At 47.4% G+C, this 25,244-nt stretch overlaps 1 protein-coding gene across 2 annotated transcripts in view; it reads right to left on the bottom strand.

The window, feature by feature from the left end:
• Nucleotides 1–25,244, bottom strand: part of SLC25A30 (solute carrier family 25 member 30) — a 224,294-nt gene that overhangs the window by 145,468 nt on the left and 53,582 nt on the right. For both annotated transcript variants that reach the window (XM_085621828.1, XM_085621829.1), the window contains exon 4: nt 11,207–11,301. In XM_085621828.1, the coding sequence (XP_085477954.1) occupies nt 11,207–11,301 (95 nt within the window). The remainder of the gene's footprint in view (nt 1–11,206; nt 11,302–25,244) is intronic.

The raw sequence follows: 25,244 nt of genomic DNA, 5'->3' as shown, positions 1-25,244 counted from the left end.
AGGCTACGCAAAGAGGATTAAATATTAATCCTTGGTGACAGACAGCCAGTGTTAATCTCACTCACGGTTTTCTAAGACAAAATCAGGTGAGTAGCTTAATGCTTATATATTTTAATTATACCATTTGACAGGCTGGCTGGTATGATCAAGTAAATACCATTTGTATAGGAGAGCCCACTGTTTCACCAACCGCTTTAGGTTAAACCTCAACAGTGAAGGGAAAAGCAGATTTCATTTGGCACAAACAGCACTAAAGCAAAGCCTGAAATCCTGCTCCAATTCGAGCATCCATGTTCTGATCATCATGCAAAGACACCCAAGCTGCTCACCTTTTTTTAATATGGTTGGTATCAAGCCTAAACAATGTAAGGGGTTACAGTTCTGTGGATGGTGACAATGAACTGTAGAAGCGTAGAAGGACCATCAATAGACACTCTGGTTGAACTCCACTAAGGTAAAATCTGCTAAAATCCTTCCAGTTGCCCAGTTCCTCAAGGCCCTCTGATGTCACTGTAAATTACCCTATAGGCTCAGAAGCACACAGACAGATATGCATTTTGTCTGTACATAAGCGGCATGTATGGCCTCTGGATCAAAACAGAATAATTTGTCTTAGGAAGTTCTCACGCTCCAGTGATTGTTGCGCCATGCGCCTCCTTCTCACCGTTTTCTTCCTGCTGCCTCCAGATGGCCCACCCACCGCCTCCGTGCCCCCCCCTCATCCCAACCTACTTAATGCAGGCCGCAGCGTGGTAGCGCTCAATGGGCGCACCAAAGGCAAGCCAGTCTGTGCACATCCGTGCCTGAACCCCACCCATCACCGGCAACCCGGGCTCTCCCCCACCTGAAGATACTCCGCCACCGAACTCAAAGCCCTGGACCCTGGTCACCGCAACAACATCTGCTGCTGCACCGTACCTCATTCTATGACAAGACCGATCACCTGCCAGCACTGCCTCTTCTCCTGCAACACCGTCTTCCCTGCATGCATGGCAACTGCCACCATGACCATACTGAATCAACCCACTGCCTCCTGCTCAAAGCACTATCACTCTGCAAGCAAGCCACATAGCCCCGGGACACGATCACCTCACTCCCCCTGATATCATCTTCCTCACGAGACCCGGCTTAACCCTGCTTCCACATCTGACATCGCCGTAGCAACACTGGACGGCTACAAGATCACACAAACATGGAGGTGGGATCGCCATTATCCACAAGGAAACTATTCTCTGCAACACCACCATTGACAACGTCACCCCCTTCATGGAACACCTCCACTTCCATCTCCAAACCGACAACAAAACCACTAAGAGAGACACCCTCACCTACAGACCCCCCAGGACCTCGCCCCAGCTTCTGCGACAAAATTCTAGAACTCATTGCCCCGCTCACCATCGGCTCCAAGCACTACATCTTCCTCAGAGACCTCAACTTTCATCTTGATGACCCAAATGACACCAGATTGTCACCGACCCCACACATATCACAAAACACACACTCGTCCTCATTTTCGCAGCCAGAACCAAAGTCAAGTACAGCCATGTCACCAAGCTCACCTGAACAGGTCATGTTCTCATCCACTTCACCATCACGGGACCCCCCATCTCTACTACCAAGCCACCCAGCTCCCATCACTGCAACTGTAATAAAGTCTCAGACCCAGTGGACTGACGCCCTCACCCTGACACCTCCACCAAACCTGGAATAGGCCATCTTCATCTGGATCACCGACTGTGCCAACAAAATTGCCCCGTCAAGCCCACTAAACTGCAGAAACCCCCTCAAACATGCCAGCTGGTACAGTGCAGAACTAAAAACAACCAAATGCACATAAAAGCGTTTTGAAAGGAGATTGCGCACTACCAAAGAATTCATGGACCAAGCCACTTTCAAAAGATCCCTCAACCATTACCACCACCTCCTCGAAAAGATGAAACAGGACTGCCCTCGCCGATCTCATTGAAGCCAGATACAACCACAGCAAAGAACTCTTCAACATCGTCAGAGAGTTCTCCAACCCCTCAGCCACTGGAAATATTATCACCCCCTCCCAGGAACTCTGCCACACCTTGGCGAACTTCTTTCATGACAGTATCACCACCTTCTATGAAAACTTCAAACCCCAACCCACCGCCACCAGCACCCTCAACCACCTTGCTTCCTCCAGTCATATCCCCACCCACCTGCTCACCACCTGGGACCAGCTCAACATGCAAGACACCAACATGGTCATGAACTCCATCCACCCTGAAGCACCCTTAGACAGCTATCTCCACCACATCTTCAACTTCAGGAGCAAGATAATCAGCAAGGAACTCACCACCATCGTCAATGCATCCATCTACACGGCCATCATCTCCGATGAATAGAAACATGCAGAAGTAAAATTCCTACTCAAGAAACCCTTTGCCAACCCCCAACGACCTCAAGAACTACCGTCCCTTCTTGCTGCTCCCTTTTTCAGCCAAAGTCCTTGAAAAACCCATTAACCGCCAACTCATGGAACACCTGGAGAATAACAGCCTTCTGGATGCCTCCCAATCCAGGTTTGGTGCTAACCACAACACTGAAACCGCCCTGATCGCTGCAACCGACGACATCAGAAAACTCCTGTACTGGGGGAGGAGCCTAGCGCGCAACCAAGATGGCCGCGTAGGTGCGAGGCTCCCGAGGACCTCCGCGACCTCCCGAATTAATCCTGGCGATATCCTGTCCTTGTTGAGGGGACTGTGTCGGTGAACCCGAGCTGAGGCGCCACCCGTTTTTTGGGCTCGAATCGGACCCCGAACACCGGTGGGAGCATCGATTGAAGGTTGCGGCCTTCTCCTCGCCGGCCCCCCGGATTGGAGTAGTGGGGCGATCCGGGGACGAAGTGAATAACAGCGGCGAGCGGGGCTGGGCGACTCGCGTACCCCGCACTTTCACTTTCGCTTTTGCGCCCTCCTTGCCTCAGGCGGGGTCGGGCTGCGGAGCGGGGTGCGGTGGTGTTGCCTTGTCCAGGTGCCCGGCTGACCCGCCGGCGGTGGGTTGACCCGCGGCCCGGTGGTCGCCCCCGCCCCCCCCCCGACACCCGTGATTTGGTGTGGCGGCCCGTTTGGAGATCTTGGCACGACGGTGGAAGGGCCAGCATGTCCACCAAACAAGATGGCGACCGGGCGAAGATGAAGACAACCCGCCGTGGCACGGCGCACCAGGCCAATAGTATGGATCGCTATACGCTCCAGAAGGGCTCTCCGGAGACATCGCGGTCATCCCTGGTGGGCCCGACGGAGGCGCCTGCCCAACCGGTGGATCTGACCCTCCGGGACGTCATGGGCGCCATCGCAGAGATGAAGGCCTCAGTGGACCAGCGTTTCGATACCTTGGCGCACAAAATTGACTCGGTCCTGGTGGATGTGGGCCTTGTGAGGGCAGACTTGTCAAAAACGAACGACCGAGTTGACTCCCTGGCCCACACCACAACGAGCCTCACTACGGACGTGGTGGCCCTCCAGAAGGAGGTGCGCCGGCTTGGCCAGGCGAGCGCCCTGATGGACCGGCGACTGGAGGATTCCGAGGGTCGGGCCCGGAGGAACAATGTTCGCATTATTGGTGTGCCGGAGGGCCGAGAGGCGGAGGCGGCAGATCTCTTCGTGGAAGAACTGATCCTGACCCATCTCCAGCCCCGGGGGCTGAGTAAGCTTTTTGCGGTGGAGCGTGCCCACCGGGTCCCTGGGGGCCGCCCTAAGACCGGTGCCCCGCCGCGGCCTATTATTGCCCGGATTTTTAATTTCCGGGACAGAGACGCCATCCTCCAGACCTCCAGGCAACAGGGACCGGTCAGGCTGGACAACATGGATGTACACTTCTACCCAGACTTTACTCCGGCGGTCCAGAAGCAGCGACAGAGCTTTCTTGGTATTAAACGTCGCCTAAGGGACCTAAACCTCAAGTACTCAATGCTCTTTCCGGCTAAGCTGAGGGTGGAGGTGGATGGCCGTACGCACTTCTTCGACCGGCCCGAGGTGGCTGGGGACTGGTTAGATACTTTGCCTGGAGATCGGGGTGGGGGGGGCGCGGCTGGCGGGGAGGGCCCGCCGGATCAGAATTGAGGGGTGACTGTATAGGCCTTGCTCTGGATATTGTTCCTTTACCATATATTGCTTTCGTATGTTCCCCTCCCATGGAGGTCGGGTGGGGTCTGCTGGGGGCTTCCCTCCTCCTCGGGGGGACTAGTTAGTACTTAGCTATGGGGCGACAGGCACACTGCACTTTGGGGGGGCTGTCTGGGCTCATGCAGGGGTGCAGGGAGGGGGGAGTTCTGTTGGGACCGGGGGGTGGGGGGGGTGTGTTGTTTGTTAGCACCGCAAGGCAAACCCGCAACTGTTTTGTTGTTTTTAAGATGCTCGGTGGGGGGCGACCGACTGTTTTGACTTATGATGGGGGGTAGGGATTTGATTGTGTTGTCATGGAATGTTAACGGCCTGGGGGATAGGATTAAGCGTGGTGTGGTCCTGCAGTATTTAAAACGTATTTCTCCAGATGTTGTCTTCCTGCAGGAGACACACCTTATAGGTAACACCTTTCATGCAATGAATCGGCAGGGATATCGTTTGGCGGCCCACTCCGGCTTCACTTCGGGCTCGCGGGGGGTGGGTATTATGGTCAAGAACTCGCTCCCGTTGGAGATTGACGAGGTGCGCCATGATGAGAGGGGACGTTACACTGTTCTGGTGGGACGAATGGAGGGTAGAGTGTTTATCTTTATATCAGTGTACGTCCCGCCTGGGTTACAAGCCACTACATTTGCGGACCTGGGGCGCCTCCTTCTGGACCTTCCGGGTGGCCTGTTGGTGGTTGGAGGAGACTTTAACGCGGTTGCCTCTGGGTCCATGGATCGCCATCCCCCTAGGGACCTCCCCCGGGCACAGGCGTGGCTGCCCGGCCTTTTAGACACGCTGGGCCTGGTGGATTGCTGGCGCTTAAAGCATCCCGTATTGCAACAGTACACCTTCCACTCGGGGGCCCATGGTAGCCTCTCGCGGCTTGATTACATCCTTGTCCCGGCGGCCCAGGCAGGGAGGGTGGGGGAGGTGCGCCATTTGGCACGGGGTATCTCAGACCACTCCCCATTGTTGTTGCATTTCGATGTCTTCCCGAGGGGGGATGGCAGAGTGGCCCCGATCAATGCATGGTATTTGCGCGACCCCACCATTCGTGCCGACTTGATCAAATCCTTACAGCGCTATTTCGATGAGAATGTGGGGTCGGTCCCGTCTGCCATCTCCCTGTGGGAGGCTTTCAAGGTGGTTCTTAGAGGGGAGGCCCTCTCCTTTATTTCCAATGCCCGGCGGCGCGAGCGGGAGGAGGTGACCCGGGTTGAGGCCGAGATTGCAGAACTGGAGGGTGACCTGGGGAGCGGGGTAACAGACGCCAAGTTGCATGTTTTGCACTTAAAGCAGGCGGCCTATCGGGCCCTCGTCACGGAGGCGGCCAGGGGCCTCAGTAGAGAGCAGCAGGGGCGATTGTATGATGTGGGTGACAAGGCTGGCAAATTGATTGCGTGGTTGGACAAGAGGGAAAGAGCGAGCCGCGTGGTGCCTTTGATTGAGAGCGTGGATGGTGTGTGCGTCACTGAGCCGGAAGCCATTGTCTCCTGCTTCGCGGATTATTTCCGCGAAGTCTACTCCCCGGTTTCTCCCTGCTCGGAGGAAGATTCCCATGTCTTGCTTCGGGACATCGCACTGCCCTCCCTTACGGTGGAGGACAGGGATTCGCTGGATGCCCCGCCCACCTCGGACGAAATTGCCTCGGCTATTCGCTCGGTTGCATCCGGCAAGGCCATGGGCCCCAATGGTATTCCCATTGAGCTATACAAGCTACGCCCGGATGTGTTGGCGCCCCACCTGCGCGCGATGTTCCTTGCGGCCCACTCGCAGGGCTCCCTCCCGCCGGACCAGCGTCTGGCTACAATTGTGGTGATCCATAAGGAGGGGAAGCCCCGTGAGCGGGTCACATCCTATAGGCCGATTTCGCTTCTGAACGCGGAGCCCAAAATCCTCGCCAAGGTGTTGGCCAACCGGTTGGTTGGCGTGGTGGGCGATTTGGTCCACCAAGACCAATCGGGCTTTATACCACACCGCAACACGGCGCTTAATCTGCGGCGCTTACACGGGGTGCTCGCGCGTGTCCCGTTTGTGCGGGAGCCGGCCATCTTGGCGTCCTTGGACGCCACCATGGCGTTTGATACGCTCGAATGGCCATATATTTGGGCGATGCTGGCGAAGTTTGGGTTCGGCCCGGGTTTCGTCAGCTGGGTCAAATTGCTATATTCGGGCCCGTTGGCGCAGGTGGTGGTGAATGGGCGAGTATCTGCCCCATTCGCGCTGGGGCGGGGCACGCGACAGGGTTGTCCCCTGTCGCCTCTCCTGTTCGCCCTGGCCATGGAGCCCCTGGCGGAGTGGTTGCGGTGGCACCCTTCTATCCGTGGTCTCCGCTGGACCCCCGAGCATGAGGACCGCGTGTCCCTCTATGCTGACGATATCCTTTTGTATCTCGCCTCCCCGCGCAAGTCACTGATCGTCCTGGTTGATGTTTTGCGCTCCTTCGGTCGCAACTCAGGCCTGGTCATCAACTGGGCGAAATCCTGTGTTTATGTGCTCTCCGGGGAGGCCCCGGTCTTGCCACGGGACTGTCCGATCCAGGTTGCCTCCCAGGGTTTCCGGTACCTGGGTATATATATCACTCTTGACCCGGAGGCCCGCTATGAGCGGAACTTGCTGCCCCCCCTCCAGCGTCTGAGGGAGGACGTGGTGCGCTGGCGGCGTCTGCCGCTCTCGCCGCTCGGCCGAGCGGCCTTATTTAAAATGATGTCCCTGCCGCGCTTCCTCTACGCCCTCCAGAATACCATGGACCTGGTCCCGGCACGCTACTTTCGCGAGGTGGAGGGCCTCCAGCGGCGCCTGTTCTGGGACGGGAGGCCGCGTATTGCTCTGGCTAAATTGACGCTCCAGTGGTACGATGGAGGGGTCGCCCTCCCGGACATCAAGCGGTATTACTGGGCCTCCCAACTAGCTGCAATTAATCATGGCCTTTACGGGCCCGCCTTGAACCCGGCATTTGAGATGGACAGGACGCTTCTGCCCGGTGGCGATTATAATCGAGCGCTCTACTCTGGCGCGCCCGACTCCCGTTTGACGGGACCGACGCGTGTCATGGTGCGTGTCTGGCACGCGGCTAATGCAGCTATGGGGTGGAAGGACCGTTTGACCCGAGCGTCTCCGCTGTATGCATCTGAGAGGTTGGGCTCCCTGTGGACGTCGAAGGGCTTCGAGAAGTGGGACACGATCGGAATCAGCACGGTGGGAGATCTCTGGACGAGGGGGGGATTCAAAACGTTTGAGACGCTGCAGGCGGAGTTTCAGCTGCAGGGCAGTGAGTACTTTCGGTACCTGCAGGTCCGCCATGCGCTGGGCTCCGTCTTCCCGGATGTTGCATCCATTCCGGAGTCTTCCCCCCTGGAGGACAGAGTGCTAGATGGCCATGTCCCGGACAGCACGATCTCCCTCATATACAAAAAATTGATTAACGATAGATCGTGTCTGCTGACTAGTCTCCGCGAGGCTTGGGTTGCCGACGGGCTGGAGCTGGACGACGAGGATTGGATCTCCGCGGTGGCCTCTCCGAAAGAGGTGGCCATCCCGGCTCGCCTTCGTTTCGTCCAGCTCAAGATCCTTCACCGGGTCTACGTGACGGGGCCAAGGCTTTTACGTATGGGTTTTGCCGGCGATGGAATGTGTAAGCGTGGCTGTGGTGCGTTGGCGACTTTCATGCATATACTGTGGGAGTGCCCGAAGGTGGAGCGATTCTGGCGTGGTGTGCATGAGGTTCTACGAATGGTTACGCGTGTCGCGCTGCTGCCTGAAGCGAGGAGATGCTTGCTGAATGTCTGGGAACCAAATGACTACTCGGTCCCGCAGGCGCGGTGGGTGACTCTGGGATACATGATAGCCAAGCGTGATATTGCCCAATTGTGGGGATCCCAGAGGCCCCCTGCGGTGTCGGCCTGGAAAGAGCATATGGATTGGTGTATGTTTCGTGAAAAGGTGGTGTATGTGGCGAGGGGTAAGCCTGGGGCGTGGATGAAACTCTGGGGCCCCTGGAACGCCTACCGCGGGGGTATTTGTGAGCCGCCGCTGCTACCGGCGGCCTCGCCGGCTCCGTCTCCCTAGCTGGCGCCCCTCCCTTGGCCGCGGGCGCGCGGTCCCCCAGTCCCTGATCTACTCCCGTCCCCCTCTTCAGAATTTTGCTGCTGGTTTGGATCCCCCACTTATGGAGCACGTGTTGTCACTTTGGATCGAGGGTTGCCTTGCGGTTGTGGTTTGTTTACGTTGTTTTGCTTTAAGAAAATGGAACCGTACTGTGGGCATGGAGCTGTGAGGCCTGCACCATTGATCACTCCTGTCTTCCTACTGTGCACCGCTGAGAAAGGTTTTTTTGCTGTATGTAGGTAATATGCTTCTGATGCTCTAGCGGCCGGCCGTGTGGTTGTAGGCCCATACCTGTAACTTCTATAAACTGCAATAAACGGTTTCAAAAAAAAAAAAAAAAAAGAAAACTCCTGTACTAGGGAGAAACATCGGCCCTGATGCTTCTTGACCCCTCAGCTGCATTTAACACCGTTTCCAACCACACCCTTATCAAGAGACCCCCCCACCACATTGAAATCTAAGGAAACGCCCTAAAGTGGATCACGTCCATCCTCACAGGAAGAACCCAGACAGTCGTCTACCCCATTTCACCCCAGAGCCCAAGAAAATCATCTACGGCATCCCTCAAGGCTTGTCCCACAGCTTCATGTTGTTCAACGTCTATATGATCCCTCCCCCACCCTTGGCCAAAATCATCAGAGCCCATGGACTAAGATCCTCTCCTATGCCCACGGTACCCAGTTCATCCTCTCACTATTTCAAGACCAGGGCCAACCTTCGCAGCTGTATGACATGCATCGCTGAATGGATGAAAGACATCTGCCTTAAACTCAACACAGACAAAACAGAAGTGCTGATATTTGGGTACAAAGCCTCAGCTTGAAACAACTCCTGGTGACCACCTAAGCTTAGACCCTCTCAGACTCAGTCTAACCATGCCTGCTACCTTGGAATCATCCTGGACAGCAAGCGAACCATGAAAAACCATATCAATGCAGTCTCTTCTGCCTGCTTCCTCCCGGTTCGCATGCTCCGTATGATCTTCAAATGGCTCCCCGTCAAAACCTCTAAATAAACGTCACTCAATTACAGCAATGCACCCTACGTCGGATTCACAGAACACCTCCTGTAAAGACTGAAGACCATTCAGAACGCAGCGGCCAGACCATCCTTGACCTCCCCAGATGACCTTACATCATCCCCCACCTCAGGAAGCAACACTGGCTGCCTATTCAGAAGAGATACCAAATCAAGATGCTGATCCACATCTACAAAGCCCTGCACAACCAAGGACCAGCATACATCAACCACCGCATGAACTTCCACCAACCCTCTAGAAACCTACACTCTGCCTCACTCTCCCTTGCGCAGAACCCCCGCATCCGCCGGAGCAACAGTGGAGGTTACTCCTTCTCCTACCTCGCGGCGAAGTCCTGGAACGACCTCCCCTTCACCTCCGAACCTCAGCCTCTCTGCTGGAATTCAGGAAATGACTCAAAACCTGGCTGTTCAACTGAAACCCCTCCACCGCAGGGTTGATAGTGCCTGGAGACCCTCACGGGTGATTAGACACACATTACAAATCTTGTCTGATTGATTGACTGATCTGAGAAAGCAAGGTGCCCTACTGAAAGCCAACTAGGAAGGGGTAGATGACAAGTAGGTATCTACCTTAATCCACAGTTCCTTTTCTGTATGAAAGAAGTTGAAACCACTCTGATAACCAGGCTACTGTCACAATGTGACATAGTGGAGGACAAAAAAATCATAGCGTTGAAAGCGGTCACAAACCTAATAGGACAAAGAGTAAAAGCTTACATTTGACAGCAATTGATAATATAATATCCATAATGGCCAAAAGAGCCATTGCTCTTCTGTGTGTTGTGAAAAACTCTGCCTCTTGGGTGTCACACCTATATAGAAGCTGGTCTATTGTTGTGTTTTCTAAAATTATTTGTGGCATTGAAGACCTAATACTTTTTGATATTGAAGACCTACTACTTTTTGATAGATAGTAATCAGAGCTGATAATGGAGTTTGTTTTAGTGTTGGGTAAGGACTGAATATTTTAGAGGTGCAGACTATTCTTGTTTCTCAACCGAGACCTAGAAATTTAGTGATGCTAGGCACAAAGTCAGTAAACCCATTAACATTAAGCATGTGTGTTACATTCAATTTACTAGTCAGTTAATATATTTAATATCAACTTCCAATGATCGAAAAAGATTTCCTATCCCTGCAAACTCTCAGGTGGTGCCAAGGAAATCTGTTATTCTACTTTCTTATTAGCAATGGCAGTTTGTCTCTTGAACGTTTAGACGGGGAAAAAAACATAACATTGAAGGCTTCACTGTTCAACCATAGCAAGTTTTTGGGAATAAAGCAGTCTGAGTTCAGTATAAACTAAATACTCTGAAATAGTTTTCTAGGCTAGTTGAGCAATAAACCATCCTTTCATTTCAGAAAGTATTTTTTCAACTTAACAAAATGCCCTTTTATAGTTGCTAAAGGAGTTCATGTGGGTACAGAGATCATCTTCCAGTTGGTTTATAGTGTATGGTCAACTACTAGAGCAAGGCTGCTGCATTTAAAGTGGGGACAGACTTTTTTCTGGGCCAGTCACTACTAAACTAATATATAGAATAATGTGTCCAACATGGTGAAAAGGTTTCAGTAAAATGAAGTGGTACATTCTTGCTAACTGACACCCAGGCAGTGGCCATTAGACAGTGGGCACCAGAATAGACCACTACGACCAACTTGGGTTGAGAGTAACAACAGTTTGTTTGGTTTAATGTAAGAGGCTGCAATGGTAATCCGGATTGTATGCCAATCCTTACTTTCTTTTCACTGTCCTTAACCTTGTGAGACAACATGTAATGTGCCTTTTTGTGCAATTCTGAATAAAACATAAGTTAAAAAGAAAAAGAAAGTTGTTGCAAGACTAGCACCCTATCAAAGCAGTTTACTTTTAAGAAAGTTTGAAAACAAATGTTAACAAAAGAGAAGCTCACCTTCTGGCCGATCAACAAACAGTCGCTTCAAACTCTGATATGTGCCAATTTTAATGGTTCCATATGAGGATTGGCGTAGCACTGCAGGAGCGATCCTAAAAATAAAAATAAAAAGGCAGAAGTAAAAAATAAAATAAAAAAAAAGATGGGCAAGAGAAAGAAAACATATTATAATCTATAAGCACGGGTGAGCCATAGCATGTACATCTTCAATGTTTAAAGGGAGCTGACTGGAGATCAGGACGAACTTGAAGGGAGTGAGGTTGAAACATGGGAGAGTCAGTTAAAGGTGTCATCATTAAATTAAGGGGATCCAGGGGATTATGAAACTAGGTGGGTGGAAGACTTCCAGCATGGAAAAAGAGAGAGTAAACAGAGGAGACACATTAAAGTCGGGGGGGTATAGATTTAATAAGAAATGCTGTAAACTCAGCACTTAAGTGTCTGTTGAAAAAGAGATTTAAGTTCCTTTTGGAAAGTAGTCAGAGAGGTGGTGGTGCGTATAGCGGGAGAATGAAAGTTTCAATTTCTGGTAGCACTATTAGAGAAGTATTGGCCCACTGAATATTCAGTTTTTTATAGCGGAAGATTCTGAGGTAAGTGATTCTCCACCAGGTAACAACCCATGACCCTCAGATATTTTCAACTTGGAAGACAAGCATTAACCAGGTAGATACATGCAGAAACACACTGGTGATAAATGTGGTCATGAGGAGTGCTCTTTCTTCTTCAGGAAGCCACTGATGTGTCATCAATAATCTGATCAATTTGTTTTAGCACCACTGACAAAGAGTGCACTGCATAAAGTGCTGCCTACTGATGAGCAAGGTGTACTCTAGGGAGACCAGTCAAAAGGGGTGCCTCAATAAATTCTACAGTGCAAAGGAAATAGAACAAGTGCCTTAAAGTCTTGTTCTTGGGGGAACAAAAGTGGTAGTTGGAAACATGCTTTCTGGGTCATCTCATTTATTTGATTTTGGAGGTTAATTCTTTTAACCAGGAGAAGTCCCAGAGATTTCGTGCAACTGATGCCAGTTTAGCTATCAATAATGGTATAGAAGTCATTTCAAGTTGAATGTGATGTGAGACAAGAAGAACTCTGTTTAGTGGACTGAGATTCAGTTGGAAGGTTGCGAGGATTCAGACAAAGGAAGGGATCTGTGGAGTAATGAATATCACTGGTAAGTTATCCTAACAATACCTCCTCATGCCTTTCCAGGTCCAAGTCCTTACTAAATGAGGCTATACAAAAGCCATACACCTATAACATTCTGATATTTAAAAAAAAGACTGAGCCAAGGATGTAGCAAGCACATCTATTTTAATAACATGACAAACTGAGTCAATATGGATGAACCAGAGGACTGAAGAAAAACAGCCTTTCAAAAACCCTGTTCCCCATACCAAACCTGTAATGGGAAAAGCAGTAGCTGAGTAGGCAACCTTGCAAATTTCAAAGAGAAATACATCAGACTGTTTCTGCTCCAGAGGCTGCAATAAGAGTGGGGTTGTTTCCACTCTGACCAATGCCAGTGCACCATTTCAATTATAGCAACATCTCCAGAGAAGGCCAGGGTATTCTGGCAGAATCCAATAAAGAGACATTGCCAATTAGAGAAGCAGTGCAGCTCTTCCAAAAAGGAAACAATTACCGCAAGCTTCATTTTCTCCCTGCAATGTGTGAGGGCAGACTGGGGATCAGTGGAAAAGAGAAAGGCACAAAGTAATCAAGGTGGCTATGTATCTAACAGAGCATCCACTCCAGATATTCCCACCTGATGCAGCTGGATTATGAAAGGCTGTTGGAACCGGATGCATAATTTGACTAAGATGCTTGCACACCGACATTTGTTGTAATCATTCGGACATTAGTTGTGCTTATGAACTTCACAGCATTCAAAAAGCTTCTTCAGACTGTCATTACCAGCAATGTCAATGGACAAATTGAGCAAGGTCTACGGTGTTGCCAGCTGTCAGAACTGTGAATCCTATGTGGGACTTGGTAGATAGGTAGCTGTCATTTTTAGGTCTCGCTGAATCAGCGCATGCGCTGCACTGCAAGACATTTTGTAACATTTTGTAAGCGGGTTTTAAAAGTGCTACCAAAGGCTTGCCCACCAGCTTACAATTATGCGCACAAGCGTGCGCGCCTCGCTCCACCCCTACCCGACCACGGAACGCGTCCCCGCGATCGTGATCGCTTTCACGGACGCATTACGTTGTTTAGCTGTCTTCCTCGTGCACTTCTCTCCCCTGCGTTTTTAGCTCGCCCGTATGCTTCTCCCCATTGCCTCCGCTCCTCCTGCACTCCCCATGTTACTTTCACGTCCCTCTTGCCCTCTACCCTCCTTGTTTCATCTATTGTAATATCTTCTTCTAACATCTACATGAGGTCTGAAGGTGGTTTTGGTAACCATGTACGAAGTGTTCCTCTGCTGCGAAGACATTTTTACATTCTGCGGAGTATTTGTTCTAACAGCATGTCTGAAAGATAACAAGTACTGACAAGGGGTATGTAACTATTGTAACTTGAGCATATTGCTTTTTTGTTTATCTCGGTTTGTTCTCTCGAGTCTGGCCTTTACTTGTTAGATTGAGCCTGTGTGAGCATGCGCTCTAGCTTGTGAGACTCTTCTTTCTAATAATGCGCATGAACCCATCCACAGCTTACCACTTGTTGGCATAGTCGCTTTCTCATTGGGCAGTACTTGTCACATCATTGTTTTTGTGGTGCATGGACCAAGTATACATTAATTATTTTTGGTTAGTGTCCCTGCGTTGGTCATCTGTGTCAACTGGTGATGAAATAACCCACAGTGCAGCCCAAGGAAGATGAACAACTGGAAAACAAAAAGCGTGTTGCCAATTTAACCCATCTTCTAACATAGCACCCCCCCCTCAATATATATATATATATATCCCCTCTCTTCGCTCTCATCCCCCCCCCCCGTATGCCTTGTGCACTTTGAGCACCCACTTGACTGCTGGAGCGAAATTAAAAGTGCATGCAGAGGCTGCCGATTTGAGTACAGTCCTCTACGTCTGTGAGCATTGGACTCTGCTGGTTTGAAGCTCCATGCACTCACAAGCACGCCAGAGGTTCCCGATCTCTACGCAGCTTGCACTCCTTCTGAGAGGATCTCCACTCATGTGAGGTACTTCTCACAATCTAAGCGAACCACCATTAGCTCAAACCTTGGGCAGCAGTGGCAATTACCACAATGATAAGCGTATTTTAAATCCGCACTCCAATGTTTCTTGCAAGTGATGGGATAAGTTACCGCATAAATTCTCTGAAGTCATTTTATCTGTTCTGTGGCATCTCTTATTTCCCTATCCTGTCCTAACCTTGACCCCTTCCTGCAGGTTAGTGTATAATGCAAAACTGCCAGATCGCACAGGCCGTTGCCATCTTTTCATGCCCACTTGCTGTTTAAACACATTTGCACACACTGAAATAAAACAAGAAAATAACTGTTTTTGAAATAAAGACCTGCTCAGTAAAAAGGTTGTATTAAAACAGAATACTCCTGTGAGTAATTATACCGAAGATACCTTTTTATTGAGAGCAGGACTTTAAGTTGGCCGGGTCCTGCCGGTGCCGAGCACCGGCAATTCTTAAAAAAAAGGTGCTGAGAACTGATCCCTATTGGGCTCTGTTTTTGCCTTCACCCTCATGATGAAAACATGTTAAATCTAAATCTGCAGTAACCCTTCACTGATTTGATGTTACTTCAAAGAGACTCGTCCTACTTCTTTCACAGTCTCATTTCAGAACTGAAGCATTTTCAATATAGTTATCGCTTATTTATCATGTGCAACTAACAACCATTGACAAAGCCAATACTCCTGGCTTGTAGGTGTAATGTTACTTGTATTATATATCCAGATTCAATGACAGAAGCCGCAAATTAAGTCAGGTGGCGCACCATGCTAAGCACAGATTTTTAGATTGCATGTTTCAAGCCAGTCTTAATTCAGTCGGCCATGCTAGTTTGAGGCCCACCCTCCCACCCCCTGTTTTTTCATTCCACTTGAAGCCCTCATTGAGAGTGCAATTTGAGCTCCCCCGGGACGCGGGCTGTGCACTCAGGGCACCCTGCTCCTGAGGCGATCTCCAGAGATCGCGCTGGTGCCAGAGTGCTACTAGCCTGCATGGAAATCTGGAGATTTCAAGGCAGGCCGGTGGCTCCCAGAGGCAAGTAGGGCTGGGGCAGGAACAGTTGGATGACAGCCGGAGCCTGACGTGTGACTGACTCTGCTTCAGCTCTCCCTGCCTGCCAGATGTTATGAAATCTTACTAAACCCCCATAGCCCCCCATTTACAAATGTGGATTATTATAGCTCGCCTCAGTCGTCTCCCAGCACTGCTGTGCCCCTTCGCCCCCCTTTAACAAGCAAGAGGGTTACGAAGCCCGAGCCCTTGCGTCATCAACGGGGACACCTTAATGAGGCCAGGAGCAGTGCATTCTGGGGTGTTTTGACTGCTTTGCTCGACACCATTCTGTGTATTTTTAGCGCTGTATTGCAACTGAAGTTTTTAGAGGAATTTCCGTGGATTTGTATAGAAAGCATCCTTGTCTGTTCTTGGCACTGAACCATCATTTCCCTGTGGGCTATTTTGGGGGGATTTTATGAGATGCTCTGCCCACTGGGCTTATACCACTCTTTTGTTTAATACTCTGTGGTGGCTACAGTAAATAAACAAGCATTGGCATAGCCAATAGGTCTCACCTTTGGGACCTTATAAGTGTTTAGCCATGCAACAGTTTATGTTGTTGCACCAAGGATATTGTGCTGCATAACTAAATACTTATAAGGTCCCAAAAGCGAGGCCTATTGACTATGCCAATGCTTGTTTATTCTTTTCGTCCTCTACCTCCTCTATTTCTAACCCCTTTATTTAACTCACCTGTTTTTGATTTACCACCATTTCCCTCGCCTCTATGATTCTGCACCTCCTCAAGGGCATCTACTGGTGAAATTCAGTAAAAGCATTACATGATGTTCCCATCCCTGAAAGGGGTGGTGGCCATGGATGAGCAGTAGTACGGGTTTCAGTGTCCTAGCTGACCTTTGAGGACCACTCAGACAACTTACCCAACACTTTAAGAATATACTCAAACAATAAATGCGCAACCATGTAGCTCAGGCTCATAGGCACTTACTGTTCACTTGTGTGGAACTCCCCGAAGACGTCGGTACATAAAGCAAGTGTTTTTCACTTGTAATTTTACAGCTTTGTCTGTGGTATTTTAATTATTATGTAATGCTGATTTAATATTTGTTACTGACAATGTTTTAAAAGATATTTAACCTCTTGCTAAACATTCACATAATGTTGCTAGAAATTGTATTGTTCTACTGAACTGTAATCTTTTAATAAGCAAGTTAATCTGATCACACTTTTTTGTTAAAGTATGTTTCACACAAAGAAGAGGTTGATACAGGAGATGACCTTTATACAGTAATTTTTTAGGTTGAGCATTCAAGACTTACTTTAGTATATACTTGTGTGTATGTACTTTGTGGGCTTTGGAAATCAGCATAGGACTGGTCTGCTTCCGGCTTAGGGACTTTTTTTCTGTTCAACTGCCTCTATTTAACTGTCTTGATAGAAAACGACCAGCAGAGGTGAGTAAAATACCAGAATCACTTTAGCATTCTCTAGATTCCAGTCCCTAGAAATTGTCTTCCACCAGCACACGTAGACAATAATATTTTTCCAAATCTTGTATTTTCAGTGATATGACCACCAAAGGCCTTGATTTTATATTAAAAACAGATCTTTGTACTATACCATTTCCCGCTGAAAGGCGATATTTCTCTCCATGTGTTCCCGTACCTGCCCTGTCACGCAGTTTGGTGCTTACTTTGCCTCCATGTTAAAGAACAGTAGATGTTTCAGCACCCAGGCTAATGTGCTGCATAGATAAATACATATAAGGTCCCAAAGGCGAGAAGGATTGCATTGCAAATGCTTGTTTATCTTGTAATGCAATAAAATATATGTTAGAAAAAATCCTGATACGAAGGCATTTCTGTCTGAGTACAAATGGTCAACATATTTGGTGGCTTTGGGTTTACCCCAGCCCTAAATCTCTATTATTAGTTAATTTCCTGGCCAGTAAAGGTTTGCACAATCCTTGGAAACAAAAAGACATGAAAGTAATGGTAGACCGGATTAAGTGCCCCCTTTAAAATTGTTTATTTACCTAACTCTGCTCATGTGGGAACACAAAAAGGAGCAATAGCACACACTCCCAACAACTCAGTAGAGAAGTGTGGCAAATGACAGAGCTGCTTTACGATATCATACCGTGCAAGACATCGAACTGCACCATCTGATCTTTTGGTGAAAGAAGGTGTGATTATTCCCAGGTGGGGTGCGGCCTCCTCCCAGATTTTAGGCAGGAATTATTATTCATAGGTAGGGTGTGTTGTCTTCTTCCTAGACTTCGGGTAGATCTGAACTTTATTAATTCATACCATTAGAAAGGTAACAGAGAAGGGCGTTTTTTCCCAGAAAGTCAATTTTAGGGATATTGTACACTTCTAGGAAACGGATTACATTACGGTAACAACTGGTTCACCTGTTAACTGCAAAAATAAAAAAATAAAAATGGAATTGTTTCCAAGTGTTTCTTCATTTGAAATCAACCAATATGGAGGTAAAATATACATTAGCTGAACTGAACTAGGTTCCAAATATTTTTGAACATCAGTTATTGCACATGTTGCAATTCATCTTTTGGTCTTTTAGGTGAAAGACAATGAAAATGGGAAAAGGCATTCATAAAAATCATTAAATGTGTCCAGGTTTCTAAGCTCCAAGACTTTGTTAAAAACAGGATCCTCTTTGGAGCATTGGCCAGAAGTTCCATATTTCAACATCAAGGGAAAAATATATACATAGTTTCCAAATCAGAAATGAAGGTGTTTAAATTTAAATGGTTGTCAATTGGGCTCAATCTTGAAAGAGCTCCTGAAGTAAGATTAGATTAAAATATGGGCAATCAACATGGAACTCAAACTTTCGACCAACTTTACGCAATGAAGAAAACAAATGTTAGTTTTTCTCTCTAATGACAAAAAGATCAACTAACTAGAAGCCCCAGATTTCAACATGGTCTTCAAAATGATACCCCATTTGTATATTGTTTAGAACGTGAGTAAATCAGTAGAACCTTACAATACTAGTATGGAGACTGTGATGATAGAGCCATCATCTCCTCAGTATGATCCAGAAACATGCACAGGTCACAGATTGTGTGCTGATAAGATGGGATAGGTAAAGGCAGGGACACATGGTTCCCCCTGTGCTTGGTTCTATCACCATAAGAAAATCACATTATCAGCACAGTGCTGCAAATCCTGTTTTGTACTAATGATGTGCTCTGTTGTCTACCGTTTGTCACTGATACAGTCAGCCCAAATAAAAGCAGTGCATTTATAACTAATGCTGGATTATTTTTTTAAAACATTTTTTATTCGTTTTTAAGGAAAACATAGGTGATAGAATGAATATAGTTACAGTACATCTTTCAATATAGGTACCAATTAACCAATATTATATTTGCGCTCAAGTTAATAATCACTACAGCCACAATAGTGAAACTGAAATCAACCAAAGCTGCCGGACCCTTTGGTACTAGTTTGACTATTCTAATCCTTTCTTATTTTTCTTCATTCCGTCTGGGAGTTTCATGCCGATGCCAGTTCATGGTGTACTTATGAACCACACCTTGCCTCCCATCTCCTGTGCAATTTCTCCTATGAACACAATAAAAATTACAGGTCCATAAATTGATCACAGTAGCCTCAAAAAAGGCATGGCCCTGGTCAGATTTTTGGTACCAAAGACGGAGTGCTGTGCGTTCGGTTGGAGTGCTACCTGGCTCCAGTTTCTGAAATGTTTTCATGCACGCGGTACCTGGGCAGACCACATTACCGAGCTGCACCCTAAAGGATGAAAAAGTAACAAACTTTGTAGAACGAAATAGGCGGAAGAAATAGGCATGCACTTGCCCTCCCCCCCCTCTTTTTAGGTCTCGCCTGACCCAGCGCTTGCGCTGGTCTGGCGAGACTTTCAGTAAGGGCTTCAAAAAATGCTACCGCCGGCTATAGCTTGCAGTGCATGTGCACAGGCTTGAGCAGAGGCGCCATATGGCATTCCTCATGTTCATTAAGCGCATCGCTCGCCGCGCGCTTGATCGCGATCACTTTCACTTTGGCGTCGCGAGATGCACATGCAAATAGAATAATTACATATTATCGTAGTTATTACTAACATTCAAGTTATTATTTGTAACTGAGAGTAATTTAAGTTTGACATAAGCAATCCATGTGCTTCGATATGATTACATCCATTATTTCACATGGAATATGTGGTCGCACGGAAAAAATGGATCCTTTTAGGTCGTGAGTGAAGTGTGACGCTAGGACTCTTTATACGCGCGTCTTAAACAAGCACGGCGTGCACAAAGCGCCGAAAGGACCAGTCCGATACGCCATCCTCTGATTTCTGCCAGCAAATCTTTTTTTACGGTTATTTGTTCATTTGGCATTGTGCTCAGCATGTTTTGGCCACACATAAGCCAAGTTTTAAAACTGATCCTATGACTGTATCCATAACTAGCGCCTAGAGGCGGTTGAATTTGATGTTGTGTTCTAACAAGGGCCCTTATGATTATCTTGGCGTCGCACAGGACTGCGTGTCCAAAGTGGCGGCCTCTGCCCGCAGCTTCCACAGTCAGGCAGCTCTGCTGTTCAGTGCCCATGCACAACAGGGCTTGTAATTATTTGCTTTGTGCAAATAGGGGATGCGGGTCCGACCTGCTGCCGTTATATTAACATTCCTGCTCTGGCTTGGGAGCCCCTCTTCCTCTGCCGTCATCGGCAGGCACACCCACAGGTCCCAGGCATGCCCTTTTATTTTCTATTATAACCTAATTCTAACTCCTCGTGCCCTTTTCAGAAGACGCAGCTCCTTCCCCAAACCCCCACCCTCACCCCACACTCATCCGGAAGAGCCCTTTTTCCCCAAACGGAAAGAGGGGGGGGTGTACTGCCAGCAGGGAATGTTCCCTTTACATTATCTTGGCTGGTGTACATTTTTCGCCTCCCCCCCCCCCCCCTCTCCCCCCAGGCCGGGGGCTCTCCTGTCTCAGCCCTTCTGACAGCCGGAGCGGTTCGGCCATCTCGATAATATCATCCCGGAGAGCGAAAGTCAATACAGTGACAGCAGATATGACTGCCGACAATCCAATTACAGCACCTCTCTCGTCTACATACGGAGAGGGGTGCTGCGACCTGCCCCCCAACTCACCCCAGGAATGAATTGCTATGAAGGGTTTTATGATGAGGAGGCCTGATTATTAGGTTCATGGCTAGAAGCTCGAAGCTGCATTCAGTCACATGCAGCACCAGGAAAACATGTGCATGTTCTACTTGGTTTCCTTCAGAAATCTTCGAGTAATAGTGCACTTTTGTAGGGTTGCCTGCCAATATGAGTGGGGTTGCCGAAGATCGTTTTGCTGCCGTGGGACTGAAAAAGAAAAGGCTCTATAGCTCAGTGGGTTGAGCGTTCACTGATCAGATTTTTATGAAATCTGCAAACTGGTGCGTGAAAGAAGATCTCAAGCCTTTGTTGCAAGTCGCAAAATATTAGGTATTTGAGTTTAGTTATAAAAAACAATTACTTCTTCGCAAATAGTCAATCTGTAGTGTTTTGGGCGCTATATAGTCATTGCGATTAACCCCCCCCCCTAAACCTCTCCCACCCCCCCAAGGCGATGCGGTTTTCATTTTTTTAGTGCTCAAGGTGAGAATGCTCTCCTTTCTGAGATTCTGTTGCAGCGCCTAAGAGCCCATCCGGCTCCACGGAAAGAACAGGGCCGAAGGAGAGGTGAAAAGTAAAACCAGCATTGGCATAGCCAATAGGTCTCGCCTTTGGGACCTTATAAGTGTTTAGCCATGCAACAGTTGATGTGGTTGCTCCAAGGATATTGTGCTGCACAACTAAATACTTATAAGGTCCCAAAGGCGTGACCTATTGGCTATGCCAATGCTTGTTTTGAATGTATTGTATGACTGCCCTTCAGCCAAGTTGCACCCATGGAGTACTACAAAACGAGTCAAACGGGGACAGTCACATGTGCAATGGCAGAAACATTCATCCATCCCAGGAACGGAGGCTTGAGATCCAAGTTTAAAACTAAGACAGACTGTTTCAGGGACGGACTATGTATGCACATTTAAGAGTGAAAACAAGTACATTACCAATATGCAAGCTCATGCTTTTTAATTGTATGTTATGAAAGTTAGAACCCAAAAATATTTTTTAATTGACATATGGGTAACATATAAGGGTGGGCGGGGTATTCAAGAGTGTGGCCTGGGGAGGTTGCGATAACAGGGTGTGTTGGTAACAAGGTGTTTTTAGCAGTGCCTTATGGGATTTAGAGTCATAAAGTTTGTGAAAGTGAATGGTCTGTTTCACTGGATTGGTTGACATGGAGGGGTAGAGTCATCTGCTCGTATTTGAACAGGGAAATAGCAGCATTGAGTAATACACTGTGTGATGCAAAGAGGAAATATGCCGGGAAGGTGATTACTCTGTTATATGATGAAGGTACGGGTGAATGTTTACGGAGTTTGGTTCACGGTTACAGGTTAATTCAAAAGTAATGTGCAACATCAGGTGCTGGGGAACACTTAGTGGAGGTTCCACAGGTTAAGAGAGGTTAAATCCGGGAGGGTAATGTAGGTTGGGAGAGGCTTCCTTGGGTACATTTAGAGGGAAAACGTCAGTTACTAGCAAAACATGGTATGGTTTGTTTATTGTAATTTTTAATTGGTGTACATAGATCTGAAAATGCAAACTAATGTCACTGTTTTAATACTTGTAGTGAACCCCTCAAGAAGGGGTATCGAAAGCCCGAAATGCATTGGGTAAAAGAGATCCACTACCGAAGAAGTTTTATGTATGTGTCATGCTCGAGAGAAAGGCCTGGATTAGCATATCTGTTGCAGTAGAAACTTTTGCATACATAAAGTGCCTCACATGTGACAGGATAAACATTTTTTTGAAGAAGATGATAAGTTGTAGGATATGGAATAAATTGTTTTGATTAAACATGGATAAATTGTAAAGTATTTTTGGAACCAAAGACGGAGTGCTGTGCGTTCGGTTGGAGTGCTACCTCGCTCCAGTTTCTGAACAGATTTCTCACATGCCAGGGCTTCAACAATGGACCAATTACTATCAGAAGGCAAAATAAGGTCTTTAACTGATGCACACACCAAGTTTGCACTCACCTATAAGCAGTTCTGGAGGTATCAACAATTATTGCAGGTCTCAAAATAGTACTAGGACTCCCCCCTCCCCTTGCCAAGATCCCCTCCGAGGACACACTTCAGCACCTGGGGAACTTTTTAAAAGAGGGAATCTTAGGGTTATATAATGGTCTCAGAATGATATTACATCATCATAGAATAACTTTACTCAGGCCTGCCTGGACCTCGACTAAGGAACTGGTGGATACACAGTTTACACTTCGACTAAATTATAGACGACTGGACAGATCTTCTACTACACCATTATAAATACCTCAGAGAATCCACACTCATGCTAGGGTTCTAAAAAATCCTACATAAGTGGCACTGGTCCCCACACCGGATGGTACAGGCGACTACCTCCCCTTCATCAGATTGCTGGAGATGCCACCAACCTGACTGCACTATAATCCACACAGGCTGGGAGTGTCAGAGACTGAGACCCTACTAGGAGATCAATACAAACCAGTGCTCCGATCACTGGAGGCCTAGTGAGGTCAACGGTTACACTACACAACCCAATGCCATATCCAGAGATTACTCCTCAATTGAGGTGCTGGGTATCAACATCACTTGCAAAAAAATGCATACTCTGTTTACAAAAATCTGACATTAGACCGACAGTAGAGGAATGGCTCAAAGAAATATTCTTACTATTTTAATTGCACCTTATGAGCAGGTCATTTATAAACTGAATGTACTCTCCATTACAGGATTTTTGTTTCCTGTCCACTTTGGAAAAAGTGTGTGGTCCTTTTTTTCAAGAAATATACATGAACTGCTGACTCCCACGTCTGAACCATTGGATCCCTACTATGTTCCCTACTAATCTTACTTATAATTACATTTCCAGACAGTCATATTCTGTCATGAAGTAGGGACATTAAATAGTAACTCTCAAAATCAACAGCCACCATGTTAACCAACCACGGTTAAGTGAGTGTAACATCTTAAAGTTCAAACAGGGAAATGACGATGGTAAACAACTGAAAGATAAAAGGCCCAAACAGAAGACCAATGTAACATCATAGTTAACAAGCATTGGCATAGCCTATAGGTCTCGCCTTTGGGACCTTATAAGTGTTTAGCCATGCAACAGTTGCACAACTAAATACTTATAAGGTCCCAAAAGCGAGACCTATTGGCTATGCAAAGCGGCCATGCGGCCGCGAAAGTTAAAGTGGTCGCGATCGGGATCACGATCAAATTTCAAAGCGGCGAAAGTGAAAGTAATTGCGGTAAAGCGTGGCGCGCGCGCCCGCGCACTGTAGCTCTAGGCTGGCCTGGTAGCACTTTTTGGAGCCCTCTCAATAAGTCTCGCCAGACCAGCGCATACGCTGGGTCAGGCGAGACCTAAAAATGCCTCCAAAATTACACAAACCTTGAGAGTAGCTAAGGAATTAATCAAAGGATCTACATGCATTATTAAATGTGTCAGTTCCAATCAGCAACAATACCACCACTCTATTCCACTATTCATGCAATTCCATGCCATTCATGAGTGGTATACCCGTGCCATCACAGCATGGGTAAGAGAAAAAAACAGGCCTGAAAAAGTTCAGGCACTGCACCTTTGGAATGACTTGGGATCAGAAGATCAGGGCACAAGTAGAACAGTACTTATGTGCGGTAATACATGATTTTTGCCAGACACATTACAGGTAAATCATGCTCTAGTTGCAACTATATAAAACATCAAAATTGATCTTACTCCAGCGTTTCCTCCTTTTAAATGACTGTCAGCCATTGAAGAAAAATACATTAAGAACAAGGTTGAAGCAAAGAATGAAAATTAGGCCACTTTGTCTTAGTCATGGTCCCCTCCTGTTAAAATTGCTTATTGTGGACTTCTTTTTTTCTGGCTCAAGTCACATAAGTACCAACCAACCAACCTCTTAGACCATTGAGTTCTTTCCACTATGCAACTATATTCCGTTTAGCTTTTGTCGAAAAGAGCCTACTGTAATTTTACATCATCTGAAGCAACTTGCATTCTTTAAAATAATGTACATTGTATGCTGTGTATTTTAAAGAAAACACATCTTGGACAGATAACAGAAACAGTAGAAGAAAGGTTAGACCAGAGGATTGTGACCAGATCCACACTACAAAGAGAGGCAATAGTTTAAGATTGTGACCAGATCCACACTACAGAGAGAGGCAATAGTTTAAGATTGTGACCAGATCCACACTACAGAGAGAGGCAATAGTTTAAGTCAGCAACTGGATGAACTCAAACAGAAATAGTTATATGAAGTCACATAGGTTCATAAACGTATCATCACTAGATTGCCTGCCTAAGGAGTACAAGGAGAAGGGAACTTGAGGCTTACAAACAGACAGAGTTAATATACGAAAGAAGAGCGAGAATAAACAGGAGAAACAAGAGGAAAATTAAAGAGCAGCCCAGAAAGGAAACCCCACAGAAATCTGAATCTATGAAACGTGCATTTGAAAACCGAGGACAGCGACTCAGCAAGGAAGTGGCCTTATCCAAAAACGTGAAAGCAAGCAAAGCAGCAAGCTTAGATGGTGCTTATGAAACAAAATACTAAAAACCTAAGTGAGCATGCACTCAAAAATGCAGACGCGAAGTTTACTCGCCAACACAAAAAAGATAGAGCACCTTGGGACCTAACAATGAAAAGCTTAAACACAATATCATGTTAAATGTCAGGACTACAAGGAAAACATTTGGAAA

Source organism: Triturus cristatus, chromosome 8 (genome assembly GCF_964204655.1).
Source record: "Triturus cristatus chromosome 8, aTriCri1.1, whole genome shotgun sequence".
In the NCBI taxonomy this organism is placed as follows: domain Eukaryota; kingdom Metazoa; phylum Chordata; class Amphibia; order Caudata; family Salamandridae; genus Triturus; species Triturus cristatus.
Note: the sequence above shows the minus strand (reverse complement) of the source record. Positions and strands in the feature narration are given on the sequence as shown.